At 41.0% G+C, this 20,662-nt stretch overlaps 1 protein-coding gene across 1 annotated transcript in view; it reads left to right on the top strand.

Moving 5' to 3' along the window:
- Positions 1-15,553: 15,553 nt before the first annotated feature.
- Positions 15,554-20,662, top strand: part of LOC127973065 (calcium-activated chloride channel regulator 1) — a 38,383-nt gene continuing 33,274 nt past the window's right edge. Inside the window, exons 1-2 of the mRNA XM_052577096.1 lie at positions 15,554-15,653; positions 18,793-18,926. Coding sequence (XP_052433056.1) covers positions 15,554-15,653; positions 18,793-18,926 — 234 coding nt within the window. The remainder of the gene's footprint in view (positions 15,654-18,792; positions 18,927-20,662) is intronic.

Raw genomic sequence — 20,662 nt, 5'->3', positions numbered from 1 at the left:
CCTTAGGATTGGTTTTTGACCGTGGAATTGAAAGATGCTTACTTTCACATCCACATAGCCCCCCGTCACAGACCGTTCTTGAGTTTCGTGTTTGCGGGAGTGGCCTATCAGTATGCAGCCCTTCCATTTGGACTGTCCCTGGCCCCACGCACTTTTACAAAGTGCATAGACGCATCTCTGTACCCTCTCAGGCAGATGGGAATCCACGTATTGAACTACCTCGATGAACAGGAACTGAACGCTCACAAAGACCTGCTGCTCATTCACTTAGAGTGCTTTGGGTTGGTCATCAACCCACGCAAGAGCTAGTTGTTGCCCAGATGCTGAATTGTCTTTCTAGAAAGTCAGCAATTGACAGTTTCCCTCACACCGGGGATGACATGCCCCCTGAGGGTTTTTAGTTTCTCTGTAACTCCACTGGGCAATGCTCCACATGTGGCCCCTCCAATTTTGGCTAAAAGCCTTAGTCCCGCAATACGCTTGGCGGTTGAAAAGATTTACGGTCAGGGTAGACCACCGCTGTATCAAAGCTGTGGCCCCCTGGAGGACCACTTGTCTGTTTCACACAGGAGTGTGGATGGGCGTGACCTCCAGAAGTAAAGTGATCACAACAGACATGTCCAACTCCAGCAGGGGCGCACTGTTGGAGGGCAATCTGGCATTCAGCTCCTGGACAGCTCAGCAGCGATGCCTACATCCCAACTGCCTGGAAATGTTGGCAGTCTCCTTAGTCCTGTATTCCTTCTTTCCAGCCATTAAAGTCCACCATGTCCTGGTCCATTCAGACAGCATGACAGGTTTGTCTTATATTAATCACCAAGGGAGCCTCAGGTCTCACGCCTTATACAGAATGGTTTGTCACCTCCTTCTCTGGGCACAGAAAGAACTCCTTTTGCTAAGGGTGGTTCATGTGCCAGGTAAGATGAACCTGAAACTGGACATGCTATCCAGAGGCAAGGTAGCCCTGGGTATTTGGGCACTGCATCCACAGACTGTACAGCGAATTTTGATTTGGCATCCCTGCCCAGAGTTGTGGAGCCTTCATGTCTGGTGCCTCGATAGGAGTCCGATTGTCTCCTAGTGAAAGTAAGCAACACCAGTCTTGAGGAAAATGGAACCATCTTCATGTGACGTGTCCTGTTTGCTGTATTTTCTGCAAGAGCTGCTGGATAAGGGGTGCACCCCATCCACGCTCAAAGTATATGTGGCAGCCATCGCGGCAAATCATCATCTCGAGGCTGGCCATTCAATAGGCAGAAACGACTTGGTCGTTAAATTTCTGAAGGGGATGAGGAAACTGAATCCTCCTTGCCCTCGGACTGTGCCATGTTGGGACTTATCCATGGTCCTATGGGCCCTAAAAATGCCTGCATTTGAGCTGTTCAGTTCGGCTGACTTGTGGCTCTTATTGCTTAAATTGGCCCTTCTCCCTGCTTTGGAGTCAGTTAAGCATATTGGTGACTTACAAGCACTGTCAGTCAGTGCCTTGTGTTTTGAGTTTGGGCTCAATGATGCAGGTCATATTGAAACCGAGACACGGCTATGTTCCTAAAGTGTTCTCTACCCCCTTTAGAGCACAAGTAATATTGCTATTGGTGCTCCCTGCTGCAGATTGCCAGCAGGGACTGAACGCTCTGGATAAAAGCATCTGTTAAATGCATAAATTTCATTGGTTTCAGTTAATTCAATTAGATAAATAAGCAACTGTTGAGTTTTTACCATTCAAATGCCTGAATGCACTGTAAGTTGCTTTGGATAAAAGTGTCTGCTAAATGCATACATTTAATTTAATTTAAATAAAATCAGGATCAACAAACTCTTTTTTTCTACTGCAGAAAACACAAAACCTGCATCTGAAGCGGTTCTCAATTCCAGTCCTTGCGCCCCACTGCTCTGCACGTTTTTTAGGCTACGTTTCTCTTAGCGCTTCAGACGTTTGTTCTATTCGAACGTAAAGTGCCTTGCGAAGTGGACATCACAGGATATTACACCATGATTCCAGTTCAAAGCGAACATATATGTTCCAATCAAAGTGCATTGAAGTGTGTGAGATATTAATTTAAATTGTATTGATTTACAGAGGTATATGATTTCACAGTTGTCCGTGTGTAAAGATGCTGCGTAGTACAAATCAGTGAATGAAGGTTCCGAAGTGAGGTAAACTTCAACAGTTTTCCCCTGCTCAGGGAGTAGGGATCAATGAACAATGGGAACAGTTCATGCACGGAGCTCACTTCTAACGAACTGATTATCCAAATCAGGTGTGTTAACAGAGAGACGTGCAATGTATGCAGAACAGTGGGGCGTGAGGACTGAAATTGAGAAACGCTGCATTAGATGTATTTACACAGACTGTTCGATGAAGCTAAGGTGCCATAAAAGCATTTTCAAATGCACAAATAATTGTAAACGTTTCATGTTTTAAATATTGTTTAAACATACAATGATGTATGATGAAATTAGTATTTCAATGAGTGAATCTTTTAGTGCAGTGGTTCCCAACCACCTTCCTGGAGGCCCCCAACACTGCATGTTTTCCATCTTAATCAAACACACCTGATCCAGATCATCAGATCATTAGTAGATACTCCAAGACCTGGGGCATGTTCAAGTTCAAAACGGTGCAGTTCATGTTTCCTGGAAACGGTGTGCACAGGTGTGCAACGGGGTTTGAGATGCGTTTTCTCTTGTTTGGTGGGTGTGTCAGAACTGCAGTCCAATCAGCAGCAACATGTATATAAAACACGCGGTATTAAAGTGAACTCGCATAATGGCTTCAAGGAAAATAATGTACAAATCTGTTCGTTGCAGCTCGGTATACGCAACAAATGAGGATATAAGAAGACATGTTTGTCGTAAGTTTTACTGTAAAAATATAGGATATCAACACAATTATGTAGTTGTTTATATTTTTAGCTTCATTGCAAGTGTATGACATTTGGTATAGAAATAAACAATGGTAATTAAGTGCTTTTCCTAAAAATGAGAAAGAAAATACAGGGTATTAAGACCGTATGAACTACAAATAAAGTCAGTATGTGAGGCAAAATAGATAGCTCCGAAAATTCTTCACAAAGAACACAAAGAATGGCCTTCTCAGCTTCTCAACTCTTGCGTCATCAGAACAGTGTGTTCAACGCATCACCACAAAACAAATAAAGAAAAAAATCAAGAAAACTCTTTGAATGAGAAGTTGTGTCCAACCTTTTGGTCTGTTCTGTATATGTGTAAATTTAGAGTGGTTATTAGCTGCCATGGCTGGAGAGTACACCTCTACGTCATCATTTTTTCGAGTATTTCCAATATCAGTCAAGTCAGGCCACCTTTATTGCCATATTGCTATTAGTCATTAGAATTAAAGGGGTCATATGATGCAATTTAATTTTTTCCTTTCTCTTTGGAGCTCTTGGTGCATAAAGAAGATCTGTAAAGTTGCTAAAGTCCCAAAATCCAAATAGATATTCTTTATCAAATTTAAGACTCTGCAATGGCCCCCTAAAACAGGTCATTCAAACACGCCCCCACATGTCTATGTCACTATGTGGAAATATTTGCATAGTTTCAGTAACCACAGTTAGTGCTGAAGCAGCCATGTAAGGGAGATCCTGTGTGTGTCAAATGTGTATCATGCTGTGTGTACTAAAGTCTCAGATCCAAAGACATATTATTTAACAAACTTGTGCTGTTGGTATCAAGGCAAAAGCAAAATCACTTTATTTGGCCTGCCGATAATAGATGCATTTAGGAATCTTTAAGATTACTTACAACAAAACAGCAATGCATTTTATGGCCTCACTGTGTGTGCAGATGCTCTCACACTAGGGGTGTAAGTAGGGTGGCCATATGCGCAGTTCATAAGGGACACGTCTTAGCCAGGATTTTAATAATGCCTGAAATATACAGGTTTGGGCTATTTGCACTGTGCAGGTTGATCGTTGTGTAACTTTAATGAGAGCTATAAAGAGCAGAGCAGACGGCTCCTTATGCTTTCAAATCGCTTTCACGTGTTTGTTCGTTCATTTGACTTGAAGCATTGTGGCGCACTTGTTTTTTTTTTTTTTTTTTGTGACACTTCAAGTAAATCGAATGAACAAACACGTTCACATATTTGCATTGCTTCTCACAGGCAGCCCCATAATTGGTCGATTAACCTGTTAGCCAACACCCCCCATTATGGGACTCACAGCTGAAAGTGCTCTACCTAACTTATAATTGTAATAATTTCCTACTTCAGTGTGTTACAAACATACTTGTGGTGTCTTTAGAAAGAAGACCCTTTGGGCTTCACTTTTTATTAACCAGATTTGATAATGCTCAAAAATATTAAAAGTTACAGACACTGAAGTGCAATTTTTTTTACCACTAAAGAAATACATTAAATGAGGCCTGGAGCAATCTAGAAAAGTAATGGGTTGAAAGCCACGTCTCATGAGTTTCTATTTCAAATCTGAATAAAATATAATGAAAAATGATACTCCTGCAAATATTTTCATGAGACTATGTCTACACCCCCCACCCCCCAAATATAAGAAAATATATTTCCCAATAGTATTGAAGGCTTCTACAAACTATTTAGCCAGTAAACATACCACTGCATAGTTTTTTTTTTTTCAATTATAAAACACTAGACAGAAACTTAGACATCATATAAGTGATTTATTTGAGCACTAGAAAAATACAATAAAAATAATTTGAGTAAGAAAAATAAGAATAAGAAAAAAAAAAAAACTTTGTTTGCCAATTACAGAACTTCCTGAGATTGCTAGAAATGCATATTTTACAATGAATTACGATACAAATAAGTGCTGATGAGCTGATGGCCACTTATACAGATGGTAATAACGCAAATGTGCCAAAATAAATAATCCACTCTCTCTAGTCATATAGATGCGTTCACTTTGATAGCCATGATCATTCAGTAATAGCTGATTTGCACTCAAACAGATGGTAATCATGCAGATACATTCACATTCAACATAAAACACACTCTCACATATAAAAAACTGTCGAAAATTAAAAAGAAACAAAGACAAAAGCGATCACTGAAATAAAATAAACTATCTTCCACCTATTTCATTCATTCTTTTTTCCGGTGGATCGCCTCATTCTGTTTGTGACACTATACGCTGCAAAACCATGCCATGTAACCCTTAGTAGTGTAACCCTTGCCACTACCAAGACGCAGTTTCTGACTGTGAGTTATTCCATAACGGACGCAAACAATTCTGTCGCTGAAGAAATGAAATGTAAACAAAGGAATTATGATCCATATTACAACATTATTGCTTCGTTGGAGTAAATGTGCTTCATGAGATGTCATTCAGTGGATCCTTACCTTCCCAACTAAACGGGGATTTACAGCTGTGGATGTGTTTATGACTTGTTATTACGACGGATCTGGTATGTACAGCGTTTTCATTGCTTATTTTTTTATGTGTACTGCTTACACAAATGTAGCAAATACAGTCTTTATAAGCTTTCCATTGAAAAACAGCGATCTGTCGTAGATGCTTGAGGCTTAGATCTTTATAATGTTTCATAGTTTGTCAAGATTAAATTTGTCCTGTTTCATTTAATCTATTCATAATCACTGACACGTGCGAGTGGAGAGGCTTTGAGGACGAGGGCGTTCTGGTGCAGGTTAACAGTTAAGTACAATACCTGCATATTATTGGTCAAACTACTCTGGATGTTTTAGGCAATATTAAAATCCTGGCTGGCCCATATGAACGGTGCATATGGCCACCCTAGGTGCACATTATATATCGGCTGATGATTAATGTGCATCTCGTCAGTAAAGCCGGTTATCTAATCAGCGGTAAATTCAATCAGGTACGTGATTTCACATTGAGCAGCTGTTATTACACAGAGACGTTGTTAACGGACAAGCTGCGCAAATCCAAGCTGATAATTAACACATGGATTCGCGCAGCTTGTCAGTGAACAAGGGCTCCATGTAGTGAAAGCTGCTCTATGTGAAATCATGTACCTGATGGGATTTACCACTGTGATGTAAGGCCATTTTGATGCAGAGTGTTGATGGCTACATGTCTGTCTTTGGAGGTAACATTACTAAAAATAACACAATGATTGGAAGTGCTACTTCCCTCCTTTTATTATCAGTCATCTCAGTCTGCTTTTGGCCATGACTGTACACTCCCACTTTTCCAGTTTTACACACCCATTTCTGGAGTCTTTTTTTAGATCTAAAGCCCGAGACACACTGCACGATTTTCTGCTGTCCCAGATGAAAGATTGTCATCGTGAAACAATCATGGGGATTGCGGTGATCGTGGATCCTAATAAGAGAGTAAGAGTACTGTAAGTGAGGTTCAGAAATGGCTGTTGTCACGGTCTTGTGACAAAAAATAGCCTATGAAGAGCATCGCACAGTTTGTTTGCTGTTAAGATCCACATTTACTGACCAAACAATCAATAAAAATGAACAAAACATTAAAAAACATAAAACTGCTTAACTCAAGCTCTTGTTCCTTCCTTTTTCGCCACTTCCACTTTTTTCAGCACACATAAAAACTACAGCTGCTGAAGTATGATTTATCATGCTCAGTTTGTTTACCACTAGCACATGCTGATGACGTTTTATTCTTCTATAGAAATGTATGTTGTAGCCTACGAGTCAATAGGTACCATCATCGTACAGTATTGTTCAAAATAATAGCAGTTCAATGTGACTAACCAGAATAATCAAGGTTTTTCGTATATTTTTTTATTGCTACGTGGCAAACAAGTTACCAGTAGGCTCAGTAGATTCTCAGAAAACAAATAAGACCCAGCATTCATGATATGCACGCTCTTAAGGCTGTGCAATTGGGCAATTGGTTGAATTAGTTGAAAGGGGTGTGTTCAAAAAAATAGCAGTGTGGCATTCAATCACTGAGGTCATCAATTTTGTGAAGAAACAGGTGTGAATCAGGTGGCCCCTATTTAAGGATGAAGCCAACACTTGTTGAACATGCATTTGAAAGCTGAGGAAAATGGGTTGTTCAAGATATTGTTCAGAAGAACAGCGTACTTTGATTAAAAAGTTGATTAGAGAGGGGAAAACCTATAAAGAGGTGCAAAAAATGATAGGCTGTTCAGCTAAAATGATCTCCAATGCCTTAAAATGGAGAGCAAAACCAGAGAGACGTGGAAGAAAACGGAAGACAACCATCAAAATGGATAGAAGAATAACCAGAATGGCAAAGGCTCAGCCAATGATCACCTCCAGGATGATCAAAGACAGTCTGGAGTTACCTGTAAGTACTGTGACAGTTAGAAGACGTCTGTGTGAAGCTAATCTATTTTCAAGAATCCCCCGCAAAGTCCCTCTGTTAAAAAAAAGGCATGTGCAGAAGAGGTTACAATTTGCCAAAGAACACATCAACTGGCCTAAAGAGAAATGGAGGAACATTTTGTGGACTGATGAGAGTAAAATTGTTCTTTTTGGGTCCAAGGGCCACAGGCAGTTTGTGAAACGACCCCCAAACTCTGAATTCAAGCCACAGTACACAGTGAAGACAGTGAAGCATGGAGGTGCAAGCATCATGATATGGGCATGTTTCTCCTACTATGGTGTTGGGCCTATTTATCGCATACCAGGGATCATGGATCAGTTTGCATATGTTAAAATACTTGAAGAGGTCATGTTGCCCTATGCTGAAGAGGACATGCCCTTGAAATGGTTGTTTCAACAAGACAATGACCCAAAACACACTAGTAAACGGGCAAAGTCTTGGTTCCAAACCAACAAAATTAATGTTATGAAGTGGCCAGCCCAATCTCCAGACCTTAATCCAATTGAGAACTTGTGGGGTGATATCAAAAATGCTGTTTCTGAAGCAAAACCAAGAAATGTGAATGAATTGTGGAATGTTGTTAAAGAATCATGGAGTGGAATAACAGCTGAGAGGTGCCACAAGTTGGTTGACTCCATGCCACACAGATGTCAAGCAGTTTTAAAAAACTGTGGTCATACAACTAAATATTAGTTTAGTGATTCACAGGATTGCTAAATCCCAGAAAAAAAAAATGTTTGTACAAAATAGTTTTGAGTTTGTACAGTCAAAGGTAGACACTGCTATTTTTTTGAACACACCCCTTTCAACTAATTGTCCAATTGCACAGCCTTAAGAGCGTGCATATCATGAATGCTGGGTCTTGTTTGTTTTCTGACAATCTACTGAACCTACTGGTAACTTGTTTGCCACGTAGCAATAAAAAATATACTAAAAACCTTGATTATTCTGGTTAGTCACATTGTACTGCTATTATTTTGAACAATACTGTATAGTCTACACACATGCCATAGCCAAATTTATTAGGGATGCACCGGTTGACCGGCCATAAATCGGAACCGGACGGTTTTTGCTTAGAATACACGATCGTCAATCGGCCAGTTTTTGGTCTTTTTTTCAGCCGATTTTTCCGGAAGTTCGCTCGCATGCACAGACTACATTGTAATCGTTCGCTGTGTCATTTGTGTGGAAGAGTATTTCGAAATCTGTGCGCAGGACACAGGCAGCTGATCAGTACTGGAAATACAGAGCTTCATGTCTGAGGCACAGACAGCAGGAAGCGATCAGCCGTTGGTGTCATGCCGTAAAAATAAGAGTCCCTTTTCTGCGCGCACTGAAGCTGCGCGAGCGTATACTGTAGGTGTTTCTCAATGTCAAGGAAGGATCCTCGGAAGTCAGTATTTCGAGGATGCTACGTCATTGACATCCGTCGAAGGACTGTTCCAATGTCTAGGATCCTCGGAATTTCCACCAAGGACTGAGTCCTTCGTTCGAAGAATATACTATACACAGGAAAGGATGCATATGTGTATCCTTCGCGCTCTCAAATCACCCACAATCCTATGGGCGCAGCTGTGCTATCTAACGTTAGTTAAAAATTAAAAAAATGTCGAACATTAACGTAGCCGGAGCGTTAACGGTTTTTATTTACGTTACCAAACATTCGTTATAACTGTATAAATATAAGTAAAGTTTGGCATTTAAATGACAGTACAAATTACTACCGTATTGATATTGTAAATCATACAAATACAAATGGTTAACTGAACCGGACCTGTTCAGTTAATGCACCAACATTATTTGATTTTAACATTTTGGAAAATGTATTTATATAGCATACTTTAATTTAGTCTGACCGATAAAGAGCTTTTTTAAAAAAAAAAAAAACTAAAATACTGAATGCTGATTAAGAAACATCTTATTGAATGTGTGTTGGTTGTGTTGTTTGGATTGTAGAACTATGCAGTTGTTGCCTTTAATTTCACATGGTTACAGTTAATCTTTTCATTTAAGGCCTGTTCTCCGTAGTTTCAACCCAATTCAAAAACAAAAGCTAAATGCTGTTGTCTGTACCATCTATGTTTGTATTGAATGTAGGCTACTTATTGTGCAGTAACTTCCTTTAATTTCAGATGGTTACGGTTATTGTTTTCAATAGCCAAAAGCAAGTTTGGCCTATTAAATGCCAAGTATCTTGTTTATGCACACTTTCCTTCTTTCTTGTTTGTTTCTTAAAATATTTTTTTAAAAAATCGGAAATCGGTGTCGGAATCGACCAGTTTGCTTGTAAAAAAATCAGTATTGGAATCGGCCATGAAAAATCATGATCGGTGCATCCCTAAAGTTTATTATGACTCGTTTCTACTGAGCGGTAAAGTACAGTATGATTGTGTACGGGTAACCCTGATCAGGCTTGTGTTTCCACTGCCAATAGTACGCTTACTTTGTAAGCATGGTGTATGCCAGAAAGTTGCAATCGATGTCACTTTATAGGCCTGGTGTGCGCCGTGAGTAGGCTGAAAGTAGCGGTTACTCTCGCGCAAAGAAGAAATCCGTAAACAGCAATGTAAGACATACAGCAGATCCTGTTCTTGCTTCTTGGCATGTGGCTGTTTGTGATAAAAAGACAATGTTTTTTGTATGAGCAAAAGTTGCAGGCTGCAAGGAGAAACACAGCTGAAAAATACAGGGATTACATAGGATATATAGGAAAGAATACATAGGAAAGACGTACAACCAATCAAGTAATGACAAGTCAAGAAAAAAAGGATGGCACCGGAGGGTAAGCTTACAAAAGCTAATGTTTTTACGTTGTGTGTTAAAATGTATTTTGTCTCATGTACTAACTTACATGCGTATCTTAGTATAAATTTCACAAATACAGTGTATTTAGGGAAAAGTGGGGTTAGTTGTGCCAGTTTTTACTCAAAGTGACTTTAAAGTGAAGCCATGACAGTAATCTCTTTCACTTTAGAATGTACATATATTTCAGGATGTGGTGCATCCCTTAGAAAAATAATTTTGGATCTGAAATAAATTGATTCAGAAATATAGCTTTTGGGAAAAAAGTGGTCTCGTGGCACAATTTTCCCCTGGTGCGGGGTAAGTTGTGCCTCTTGTGCCTCTTTGTTACTTCTCCTATCTTTTTCTTGGTGAGCATCATTTCACGAAGTACAACATGTTCCTGGATCAACATCCTTGTTGATCCAGGAACAACATTCCAATCAACCAATCAGAAGCGAGATATAACTTTTCAGGATATATCTGTTTTAGGCTTACAATCAGGCTTGTTATGTAGGCTTGTTAATCAGCTATCATTTCCCTCTGATTTTAGGATTAAATTATGGGTAGGGTAGGGTTTAGGGGTAGGGATTGGGTTAAGTCTATATTTTTGGACAATAATGTTGATCCAGGATCATCAGAAGATGTTGATCCAGAAACATGTCATACTTGACAAAATCATCGCAACCCTTTTTCTTCTCCCTTGAATCTTTTCAAGGTCTTCCTGCAGATATTCATCTCCCTTGCCACCTGACGTATGTTTTTTCCTTGTTGCATCTCTTTCACTGCTCTGTCCAACTCCACAAGAGCAGTTGATGCCCTGTCGGTCTTGTAAGTGCGTGGCACAATGGGTTTTCGTCTAAAATTAAGAAGCCACATAGTTTAACTGCTAAAATTCAAGAGTGCAATGTACAATTACAAATTAATAATGAGTTGAAAATAATCATAAGTGGGGGTGAGTTGTGCCACTGGCGCAACTTAACCCAGGCCCTTTGGCACAAATCACCCCATACCCACAAGTTTGAAAAACTAGCATGATCCAGCAGTTAAGAGATAACATCATGCTAACTGTATAGACTCATTGTGTAGCTTGGAAAAGCACTAAAACATGTGTGAAATGTTTTCAAACTTTTCTAGAATTGTTCAGACGCTACAATCAAAAAACCTTGAAAATAGAAATTTTACTTTGAAAGGTAAAAACTGTTTTTTGAGCTAAAATGTGATTACCTCTCATGCCATGTGTCTCTCTTCTTTGGAGGATGAGTAAAATGGATGGCTTTTTTAAATTATGTGGTCACATGACCAATTTCTTCAATGGTTTTCCAGAAACAAGGGGTGGAACTACTTCCCCCCGGCACAAATCACCCCACTCTCCCCTAATATATAAAAGTACTATGAAGGTTGTACATATCGCAATATGCATATCGCCACAGCTTGCAATATTTGGGGCCATGAACAAAAGAGAATAATCACTCACTGCTATTTCATGAATAACTTTTGTAACTTAAATAAGAATCAGTGCATATTTAATTTATAGCGTGAAGACTAATCAGTGTTTTCTTTTTTCTTTTTATTATTCAGTTCCCAAACCAATGTTAAAAATATTTTTTTTTCATGTAATGCTAGAGTAAAACACTACAGTTCACTTTCAGAAGTTTCTATAGGGGTGCTTTCTTTTCACAAAAAGTGAAAGGAGCCCTTACTGAAAAGTAATCAAACTAATCAAGCTCAAAATGGAATATTCAATATTTTTGAGATACTGAATTTTTCTTAACCATCAGAAAAAAAAAAAAAAAAAAAGTTTGTTTCAGTTGTGTGCAATGAATCTAGAATATAAAAAAGTTTACTTTTTTAATGAAATGACAAAAAAGAAAGACCTTTTCCATTATGTTAATTTTTTTTTTTAGATGTTACACCAGGACCATCGGTGGGATTAATACTGTCTCCTAATGTGCTCCTAATTGGTTCCTGAAACCATTCCCTGACAATGGCCGGCTGACAGTGGAATAACTGAACTACAACAAAAAAGTGTGCAGGGCACAGGTCGTGGTAGAAAATGCTTTTGGAAGACACAAAGGGAGGTGGCAGTGACTTTATAAGGAGGAATGATGGCAACATTGAACTGGTGAAATCCATGGCGTTGACTAGTTGTGCTCTGCACAATGGTTGACAAAGTAATGGAGAAGATTACCCACACTAATGGGATACACCTGTTGCAGCAGTGCTAATTGTGCCACTGGCACAGTGTGCTGAGGAGGAGGGCAGGGATGTATGTAGGGGTCTGATGCAGTTTTTGAACAGTTAAATCGTTTTGTCTTTGCAGTTGTAGCAAAGTAACACCTGTGTAAATGCTATGTTTTGTATACCTGTTTTTTTTACTTGATATTGTAATGGACAAATAAGTCATTATTACTTTTACCCTGACTTCATACTCTCTGCAGTTCAATGTAGGAAGAAATTAAGTGATATGTTTTTTGCATTAGCTTACTTTACAAATAATCTTTAAGCAGAGTTTAAAAGTTAAATCTTTGACAAGATCAGCTATGGTAAATGTAAAGTAGCATTAACAACTATTGTTACATTAAATTGTTTTAAATGTAATGTTGCATTTAATAAGTGAAATTTTGTAAATTGAGTACATTTTAGTTATTGTTTTTAGTTTCATTGTTTAAATGCAAGTTAAATTGCTTACTATACTTTAGGTGAATTCCAACAGTTTCTAGAATTGGTACAGGAGGATGCCTTTGAGAAGGCCATTGAACAAATGACATGACCTGATTAATGTAAACACAACTTTATAATGAAAAAATAAATGCTTCAGTACAATGTGCAGTGCAACAACAAAACAGTTATTTGCAATCAAAAGCGAAAAAGTGTCAAGTGTCAAACAAGTTTAAAGTCCTGTATAGTGCACACGTCATTAGTGGCTGGATGGTGGCACAGAGACACAGCGACAACCCAACACCTGCACCAGCTGACTGAGTGTGCTGAGGGAGGCCTGATTGAAGCTTGCAGTCTGCTCAACGTTTTGCCAAGTGATTTCAGCCTCATTTCACCTTGCGTCACGGGCATCCTCCAGCATAATTTCAAAGCACTGGTCACAGTGGTCCTCCAACCACTTTTGCTGCCTCTCATCAGCTTCCTGTATCTCTGTCAGGGCTGCAACAACATCCTGCTGCCCCATTTTCCTCTTGCCTGGAATGCAAAAAAGATAGGATTGTTGGCTGCTTAGCAAAGTCTTTTTACCTTTGTAACTGGAGTAAGTCATGCAGATGTATAAGGGAAAGACAACTAGTACAATACTGCAATGTCCAGAATACACTGTATTAATAAACAAACATAAAAGTGTACAGTGCAGAACATACAATTTAGTAAAACTCAGTGGGTAGATAATTACATTGGTGGACAGTAACTAGATGAAGTCGGGGCCCCAGGCAAAATTAAAAGATGAGGCCCTTCTTAATTAGTATTTTGTTAACATATATTTATTATATATATAAACTGTCATTAGGTCCGTCAGACTTAAGAATTTTTAGCGGTAATGTGACCAAAAATATTTATAAAACATTTTAAAACTTTTTAAGGCCTTTTATTAGGAAAATGATAAGACTTTTTGAAGTCTGCATGGAACGGAAGTTGAGATTGTCCTTTGTTCCTTGTTGTGACGTATATCAGAGTAAAATGGCTTCTGAAACAGGAAAAAAATGTAGGGCAGGGCTTGATTTCGTCCTTCTGTAATTGATTGGATCGTTGGAAGATGGTTGTTGCTAACAAAATGGATGCAGATTTGAATGCCTCGCACACAGACACAAATTTGCCGTTATTCCTCCTCCTTCAAAGTGCAAGAATTCAAGCCAGTGGGCACACAGACTGGGTTGTTTGGGAAAAGGGAAAAGGAGTTGAAGAGGAGCACAACCAAAAATGCACTGAACCACTATACTGCCAATTGCTAATTGCTGCAATCTTCTCAGTGATAGGTTTCTGAAGAGGCAGGGAGACAGACACCGATAGCCACGCCCTTGCGCCAATCGATTGAACGAATGATCCAGTGACAAATACAGTGACTTTATTAGACCATTAATAAGCATTATCATTATCATTTTCTTATTAAATCAATCTTTCATGTCATTTTTTTTTATTATAACAAAAGGGGTCATTAATGATGCTTACATTATAATATGTGCAAATTCACATACAATGTATCTTTAATTTGGCCAAAATTGCAGGTGCCAATATGTTAATATCCAATATGTTTTAGAGAAAATGTGAATTAAGTTTAATGTTATTATAGATTATAAAGGGTTTTATAATTAAATAAATCTGAAAGGTCATCTAAAATTACCATTATTACCCAGCAGATGCGTTTTCATGCGAGTTTAGGTTCGACACTAGGCTAACGTTTTGCTTCAGGTAGAATGATAAGGCTAATTATATATGCATGCCACTTTCTGAAACAACCTTACACAGTTTTGATAGCGTTAATAATGAACACATTGTTAACGTAGCCTGCCTGTGATGAAATGCCAACTGTACACATAGACATTAGTCTTGGGATTCCACAACTTCCCTTAATCATTCTCACAACTTATTGCTTATTGCCATTTTGTCATCCTTTCCAGTTCTGTATGTTTATTAGGAAGGATGTAGAACTTCAATTCATAATTTGTTACTTTATTGGAGGTACAGAAAACAACACCGCAAACTCAGTGTATTTCAATTGGCGCCAAAGCAATGTTTTCCCCCACGGGCTAAATTCACATCACGTGACGGGGCGTTCCCAGACCAACCGTCTGTATCAATAGACCCCTTAAAAGTTTGTAAACATTCCAACGTCTCTAGGTGGGCGGGGCTTAGCTGGAGGCAAAAAGAGGCACAGGCGCAGTGTTGACAAGCGTAAGCTAGCACATTTTAGGAGGGATTTATTAAACATGGATGCAGAAGCAGGTTCAGAACTGTACGAATATGTACAGTCCCTGATTCTGCAGGACCGTGACAGCTTTTTTTTTTATTAACTCTTGTGGATGGAAGTGGGCTTCCTGACCCATCTACCCTACGGCCATATGAATTACTTTTGGGTGGTTGGGGAATTTTGTCAAGGCTTATTTTCTAATGTAACCTATTGCTGGCCTAACTATGATTAGCAATGTGTATTATTTTAAGAGACCATTCAAAGGATGACACACATCTATAACTGTATATTTGTTTAACATTTAAACTAGCTAGTGCGCTGAAGGTTGGCGACTTTTCACCTATAAAACAGAAACTTGCTGATTTACTAGATAAAACCAACACACCAGTTCATATGCATAGATTATTTTACCTGATATGATTGTGCAACTGGCTGAATCAAGGAAATGTGACCGTGTTAACTTGTGACCTTTGTTTACCTATTATGAAAATAGAGTGACCACACACACAGACACAAAAAATAAAAAAAATACAATAAAAAAATATCCCCCAATCAGAAGCCCTGGATGAACAGAGAGTTTCGCCTCCTGCTCAAAGCAAGAGATGCAGCCTTCAGGTCTGGAAAGCGGGAGGCTTACAGCTCAGCCAGAGCCAACCTGAGGAAGGGTATCTGCCAGGCCAAACTCACACACAAAAAGAGGATTGAAGAACACTTCAATTTTTAAGACCCCCGGCATATGTGGCAAGACATACAAACTATCACAGACTACAAACCACCTAACACTGTGCCCCTCCATTTTGTGCAGTATCATCAGCTCCTCGGTTCTCAAATCGGACACGTCTGACAGAAACGGTTCTTGACTCGAGAACGAGTCAGTCTTTTGTTCATTATCTGGCTAGGCTAGGTGTTCTAGCTCTTTCTTTACAGCAGCTTCAAAAAATTCTAATTGACCCTCTCATGTCACATGGACTACTTTGATGATGTTTTTCTTACCTTTCTGGACGTTGATAGTATACCGTACACACAGCTTCAATGGAGGGACAGAGAGCTCTCGGACCAAATCTAAAATATGTTTAACTGTGTTCCAAAGATAAACGGAGGTCTTACGGGTTTGAAACAACATGAGGGTAAGTTATTAATTACATAATTTTGCTATCTGGGTGAACTAACCATTTAATTGTTTTAAAATGCTGTAATATGAAACTTATGTATAAATGTTACTGCAGGTTTGAGGAAAGATAGAACTTTCAGTTTCTAAAAGTTCTGAAAGAAACTGAAAGTTCTATCTGCAAGAGATCCAGTCCCAAAGCTCACTCCATTTCCAGCTCCTCGAAAGCGCCTTGCTGTGCCTGATCTTCCAGAGTGCACCTCATTAGCACTTTGCTGACCTCCAGTTGATGATCCACCATTGAGCCCAGGTAGGGCTCATGATCCCCTGTTGAGTCCAGGGAGGGCTCCAGGCCCCAAGTTCAGCCCCGTAAGTCCCTTCAAGGATTTATTTTTGGGGGGTGGTGGGGGTAGTAATCAGAGGCAGATCTGCCATGGCCTCCCGAGTCTCCTGATTGAACGGGTTACTGCTCTGTGTGCCGTGTCTGTCCTGAGAGGCCTCCAGTGCACCCACCCTGCCTCCCTTTTGGTATTGTGTAGGGTGCAAGGGTGTCACTTTCGGGAGGTAGGAGTAATGTCAGTCTCTGTTCCATGTTTTGTGAGTTTGGCTCCATGTGACCTAGGTTCTCCTTCATGTTGATTTGTTAATTTGATTCCAGGTATTTCTCCTTTAGTCCCTTGTTGTCCTGTGTTTAAAAGCCCCAGTCCTTTCTTTAGTGTTTGTCGGTTCTACTTGATGGCAAACTGCTGCCAGTAATTTACTGTAAATTCTACAGGAAATTTTTTAACAGTGTAGGAGCCAATGGCTTTGTCACGCTGTCTGGTCTCTGTTTCCCTGAGTCCCCAGTAGTGGTCTCACTTCCCCATAGGCACCTCACCGTAGACACTACAATTCCCACAAAGCCTTGTCCCTTCATCACAGTAATTGCACTCCTGTTAATTGCACTCAGGTGTCTTCACTTGTTAGTCATTTTCCTCCCTATATTAACCAGTTCTTTTTTGTTTGTCTTCATGGAGTCCTTTCTTTCCGTCACCCCGTTTCCTCGCCTTCCGAGTTCCTGTTCCCGTTCCTGTTCCTATTCCTGTTTATTTATTTGTTTGTTTGTTTGGATGGATTTTTGGTTTTGACCCCTGCTTGTTGATTTCTCTTTGGATTACCCATTAAAACCCTACTGCGATTGGATCTCTCGTCTCCTGCGTTTCACTGGGTCCCCGATCGTAATAGAAGGACTCCATCCATGTCGAGATCCAGCAGTGTGGGATTTCATTCCCGTTCCCCAGCCAGTATGGTGGAGCGGAGGGCGAACTATTTAAAATTAACCACCCTTCGCCAAGAGGGCAATGAGGTGGGTGCCATGGCACAATGTTCTGGTCCCTAGCTGAGGGGATGGGATATAATGATGCGGCCCTAAAGGACACTTTCAACACCGGGCTGGATGACCCGGTTCCTCGAATTGAAATGGAGCAGTTGGACGCCTATAATTTCTGGGAGTTTGTAACATCGTCGGTCTCCATGGAATACCCCAGCCACACATGTCTCTCCCCGTGGGATGGCCGATTCTATACCGGGGTCTACAGATAGGAGGACCGCCAGCCCAGCGCCACAGCACAAGGTGGTCGTCAGTCCAGCGTCACGACGCAAGCCCAGCGCCACAGCACAAGATGGCCGCCAGCCCAGCCGCACTGCCCAAGATGGCTGCCAGCCCAGCCGCACTGCCCAAGATGGCTGCCAGCCCAGTGCCACAGCACAAGATGGCTGCAAGCCCAGCGCCACTGCCCAAGATGGCTGCCGGCCCAGCGACACTGCTCAAGACGGCCGCCGGCTCAGCGCCACTGCCCAAGATGGCCGCCGACTCAGCGCCACTGCCCAAGATGGCCGCTGACCCAGCGCCACAGCCCAAGATGGCCGCTGGTCCAGAGTCATGGCACAAGATGGCTGCTTGTCCAGCGCCTATGCGCAGGATGACAGCCACAGTTGACCTTCCAGAGTCAGGGCCAGTCACCGTTGACACTCAAGTGTCAGGGCTAGTCACTGTTGACACTTCAGAGTCAAGTCAAGTCACCAGTGATCTTCATGGGCAAAGTCAAGTCACCGGTGTTCTTCATGGGCAAAGGCAAGTCACCATTGATCTTCATGAACAAATGCAAGTCACCAATGATCTTCATGAGCAGAGTCAGGTCACCAATGATCTTCATGAGCAGAGTCAAGTCACCATTGATATTCATGGACAAAGGCAAGTCACCATTGATATTCATGGACAAAGGCAAGTCACCATTGATCTTCATGAGCAGAGTCAGGTCACCAATTAACTTCAGGAGCAGAGTCAATTCACCAATGATCTTCATGAGCAGAGTCAAGTCATCATTGATCTTCCTGAATCCAGTCTAAACTCTGCGAAACTACCAGAGCCTCTCCACGTCTCTGTGGAACTACCAGAGTTTCTCCACGTCTCTGCGGAACTACCAGAGTCTCTCCACATCTCTGCTGAACTACCAGAGCCTCTCAACATCTCTGCTGAACTACCAGGGTCTCTCCTCGTCTCGGCTGAACTACCAGAGCCTCTTCTCATCTCTGCGGAACTTCTAGGGTCTTGTCACGTCTCAGCCAAACTCTCTGAGCGTTCGACTGATCCTGTTTTTGCCACAGAGGCCACTCTTAAATTGCTCATGTTCTCTGTTTCAGACTTGCTTAACCAGACTGGCTCTCCTGTTTCATCGATCCCACTGTGGTGGTCTTCTGTGCCGCCCGGTTGGCCCTCTGCCTCGACCGCATGGATATGGTGGTCTTCTGCACCGCCCTGGTGGACTTCTATCTCGACTGCACGGATGTGGTGGTCTTCTGCGCCGCCCGTGTGGGCTTCTGTCTCAACCACACAGATGTGGTGGTCTTCTGCGCCGCCCTGGTGGGCTTCTGTCTCAACCACACGGATGTGGTGGTCTTCTGCGCCGCCCTGGTGGGCTTCTGTTCCAATTCCACCTTGCTCCTCTCTGAATTCCTGCCTTGTCGGTTCGGCCCTGGGGACTGAACGTTTTGTCCTTCCTGGACTTGTGTTTTGTTGTTGTTTTTGCTCCTCTTCTCTCTGTTTCCATCTATGGACCTGGCCCTCCGTCCCTCCCCCTGATCCTCTGCTGGTCCACCTCCCTCCTGGGCTCCTTGTCTTTGTTTTTCTCTCTGTTTCCCTCTATGGACTTGGACCTCCATCCCTCCCCCTGATCCTCCGCCGGTCCACCTCCCTCCTGGGCACCTTGTTTTTGTTTTTGCTCTTCTTGTCTCTGTTTCCCCATTTTACCTGGTCCTCCGTCCCTCCCCCTGGGGGCTGTACCATGATGGTAGCTGAACAAATTCAGAGTTACAGGATTAGTTTTGAGTTGACAAAACCAAACCTCTCCAATCCGGCTTTGTTGGTACCATGATGCTGTTCATTAACTTTCTTTGTCAATTCAGGCTTTGATCCTGAGTTTGTGGAGCGCGTGCACATGAATGTGTGACATCACTAGCGAACAGCCAATCACGAGCCTTGCAACACAAAGCAAGTTTGATTTACTTCTCGCGAGAGACCCAGCGAGAATCAAAACTAAAGGTTAAAGGTTTTGCTAAAGGTTAAGAGATTGAAGAATATGACAAATTTAAATGTCATATGAAAAATAAAGGAGGACTAATAAAATAAATTATCTTGTTCCATCAGTTTAGTCACAAGTGGAACTCGTTAACTTAGTTTATACATTTGAAAATATATGGTGATAGAGATTTGAACATTTAAGTTCAAATTTGTAATTTTTTAAATAGTTAAAATAGTAATCTTTTGATCCTACAGCTTATTTATATTACATGATCTGTATACATGAATATTCATTTAAAATAATTTATAATAACCGTTGAACTAAAATTGCTTGTGTGTAAGAGATAAATAATAATATGAATCACAATAATTATATAAATCATAAAATGATGTTATTATAATTAAAGCCAGACTTCTATTTTTTTAATTATATTTTTAACCATAAGTGACCTTTAATTAGGAGCAAGTTAAACTGGAGTGACTTTGTATCAGACATGTGTCACTTCTCTCGCATCTGATTGGTTCACCTTCAGTTTGAGATCTCTAACCCAGAACATAACCTGCCATGGAGCAGGTTAGCTGTGCAGCGTAAGATACCATGGCAACGAACACCGATTAAAGCCGAGCTACTTTCATAGTACCTAAAACCCAGGATTGGCGGAAACTAAGCTGAAACATAGCTGGCTAGCCACCTAATCCAGCTTCATGGTACAGGCCCCTGGTCCTCCGCCGCTCCACCTCCCTCCTGGTCTCTGTGTTCCGTGGTCCCTTCTTGGGTTCGGGTGGAGCAACTGGTAGCTGCTCCGTGAAGGAGGGGGTAATGTCTCGTTGTCTGGTCTCTGTTTCCCTGTGTCTCCACAAGTGGTCTCACTTCCCCATAGGCACCTCACCGTAGGCACTACAATTCCCACAAAGCCTTGTCCCTTCATCACAGTAATTGCACTCCTGTTAATTGCACTCAGGTGTCTTCACTTGTTAGTCATTATCCTCCCTATATTAACCAGTTC

Source organism: Carassius gibelio, chromosome B15 (genome assembly GCF_023724105.1).
Source record: "Carassius gibelio isolate Cgi1373 ecotype wild population from Czech Republic chromosome B15, carGib1.2-hapl.c, whole genome shotgun sequence".
Classification (NCBI taxonomy): Eukaryota; Metazoa; Chordata; class Actinopteri; order Cypriniformes; family Cyprinidae; genus Carassius; species Carassius gibelio.
The sequence above is the reverse complement of the archived record's forward strand: the minus strand, read 5'-3'. Positions and strand labels throughout refer to the sequence as shown.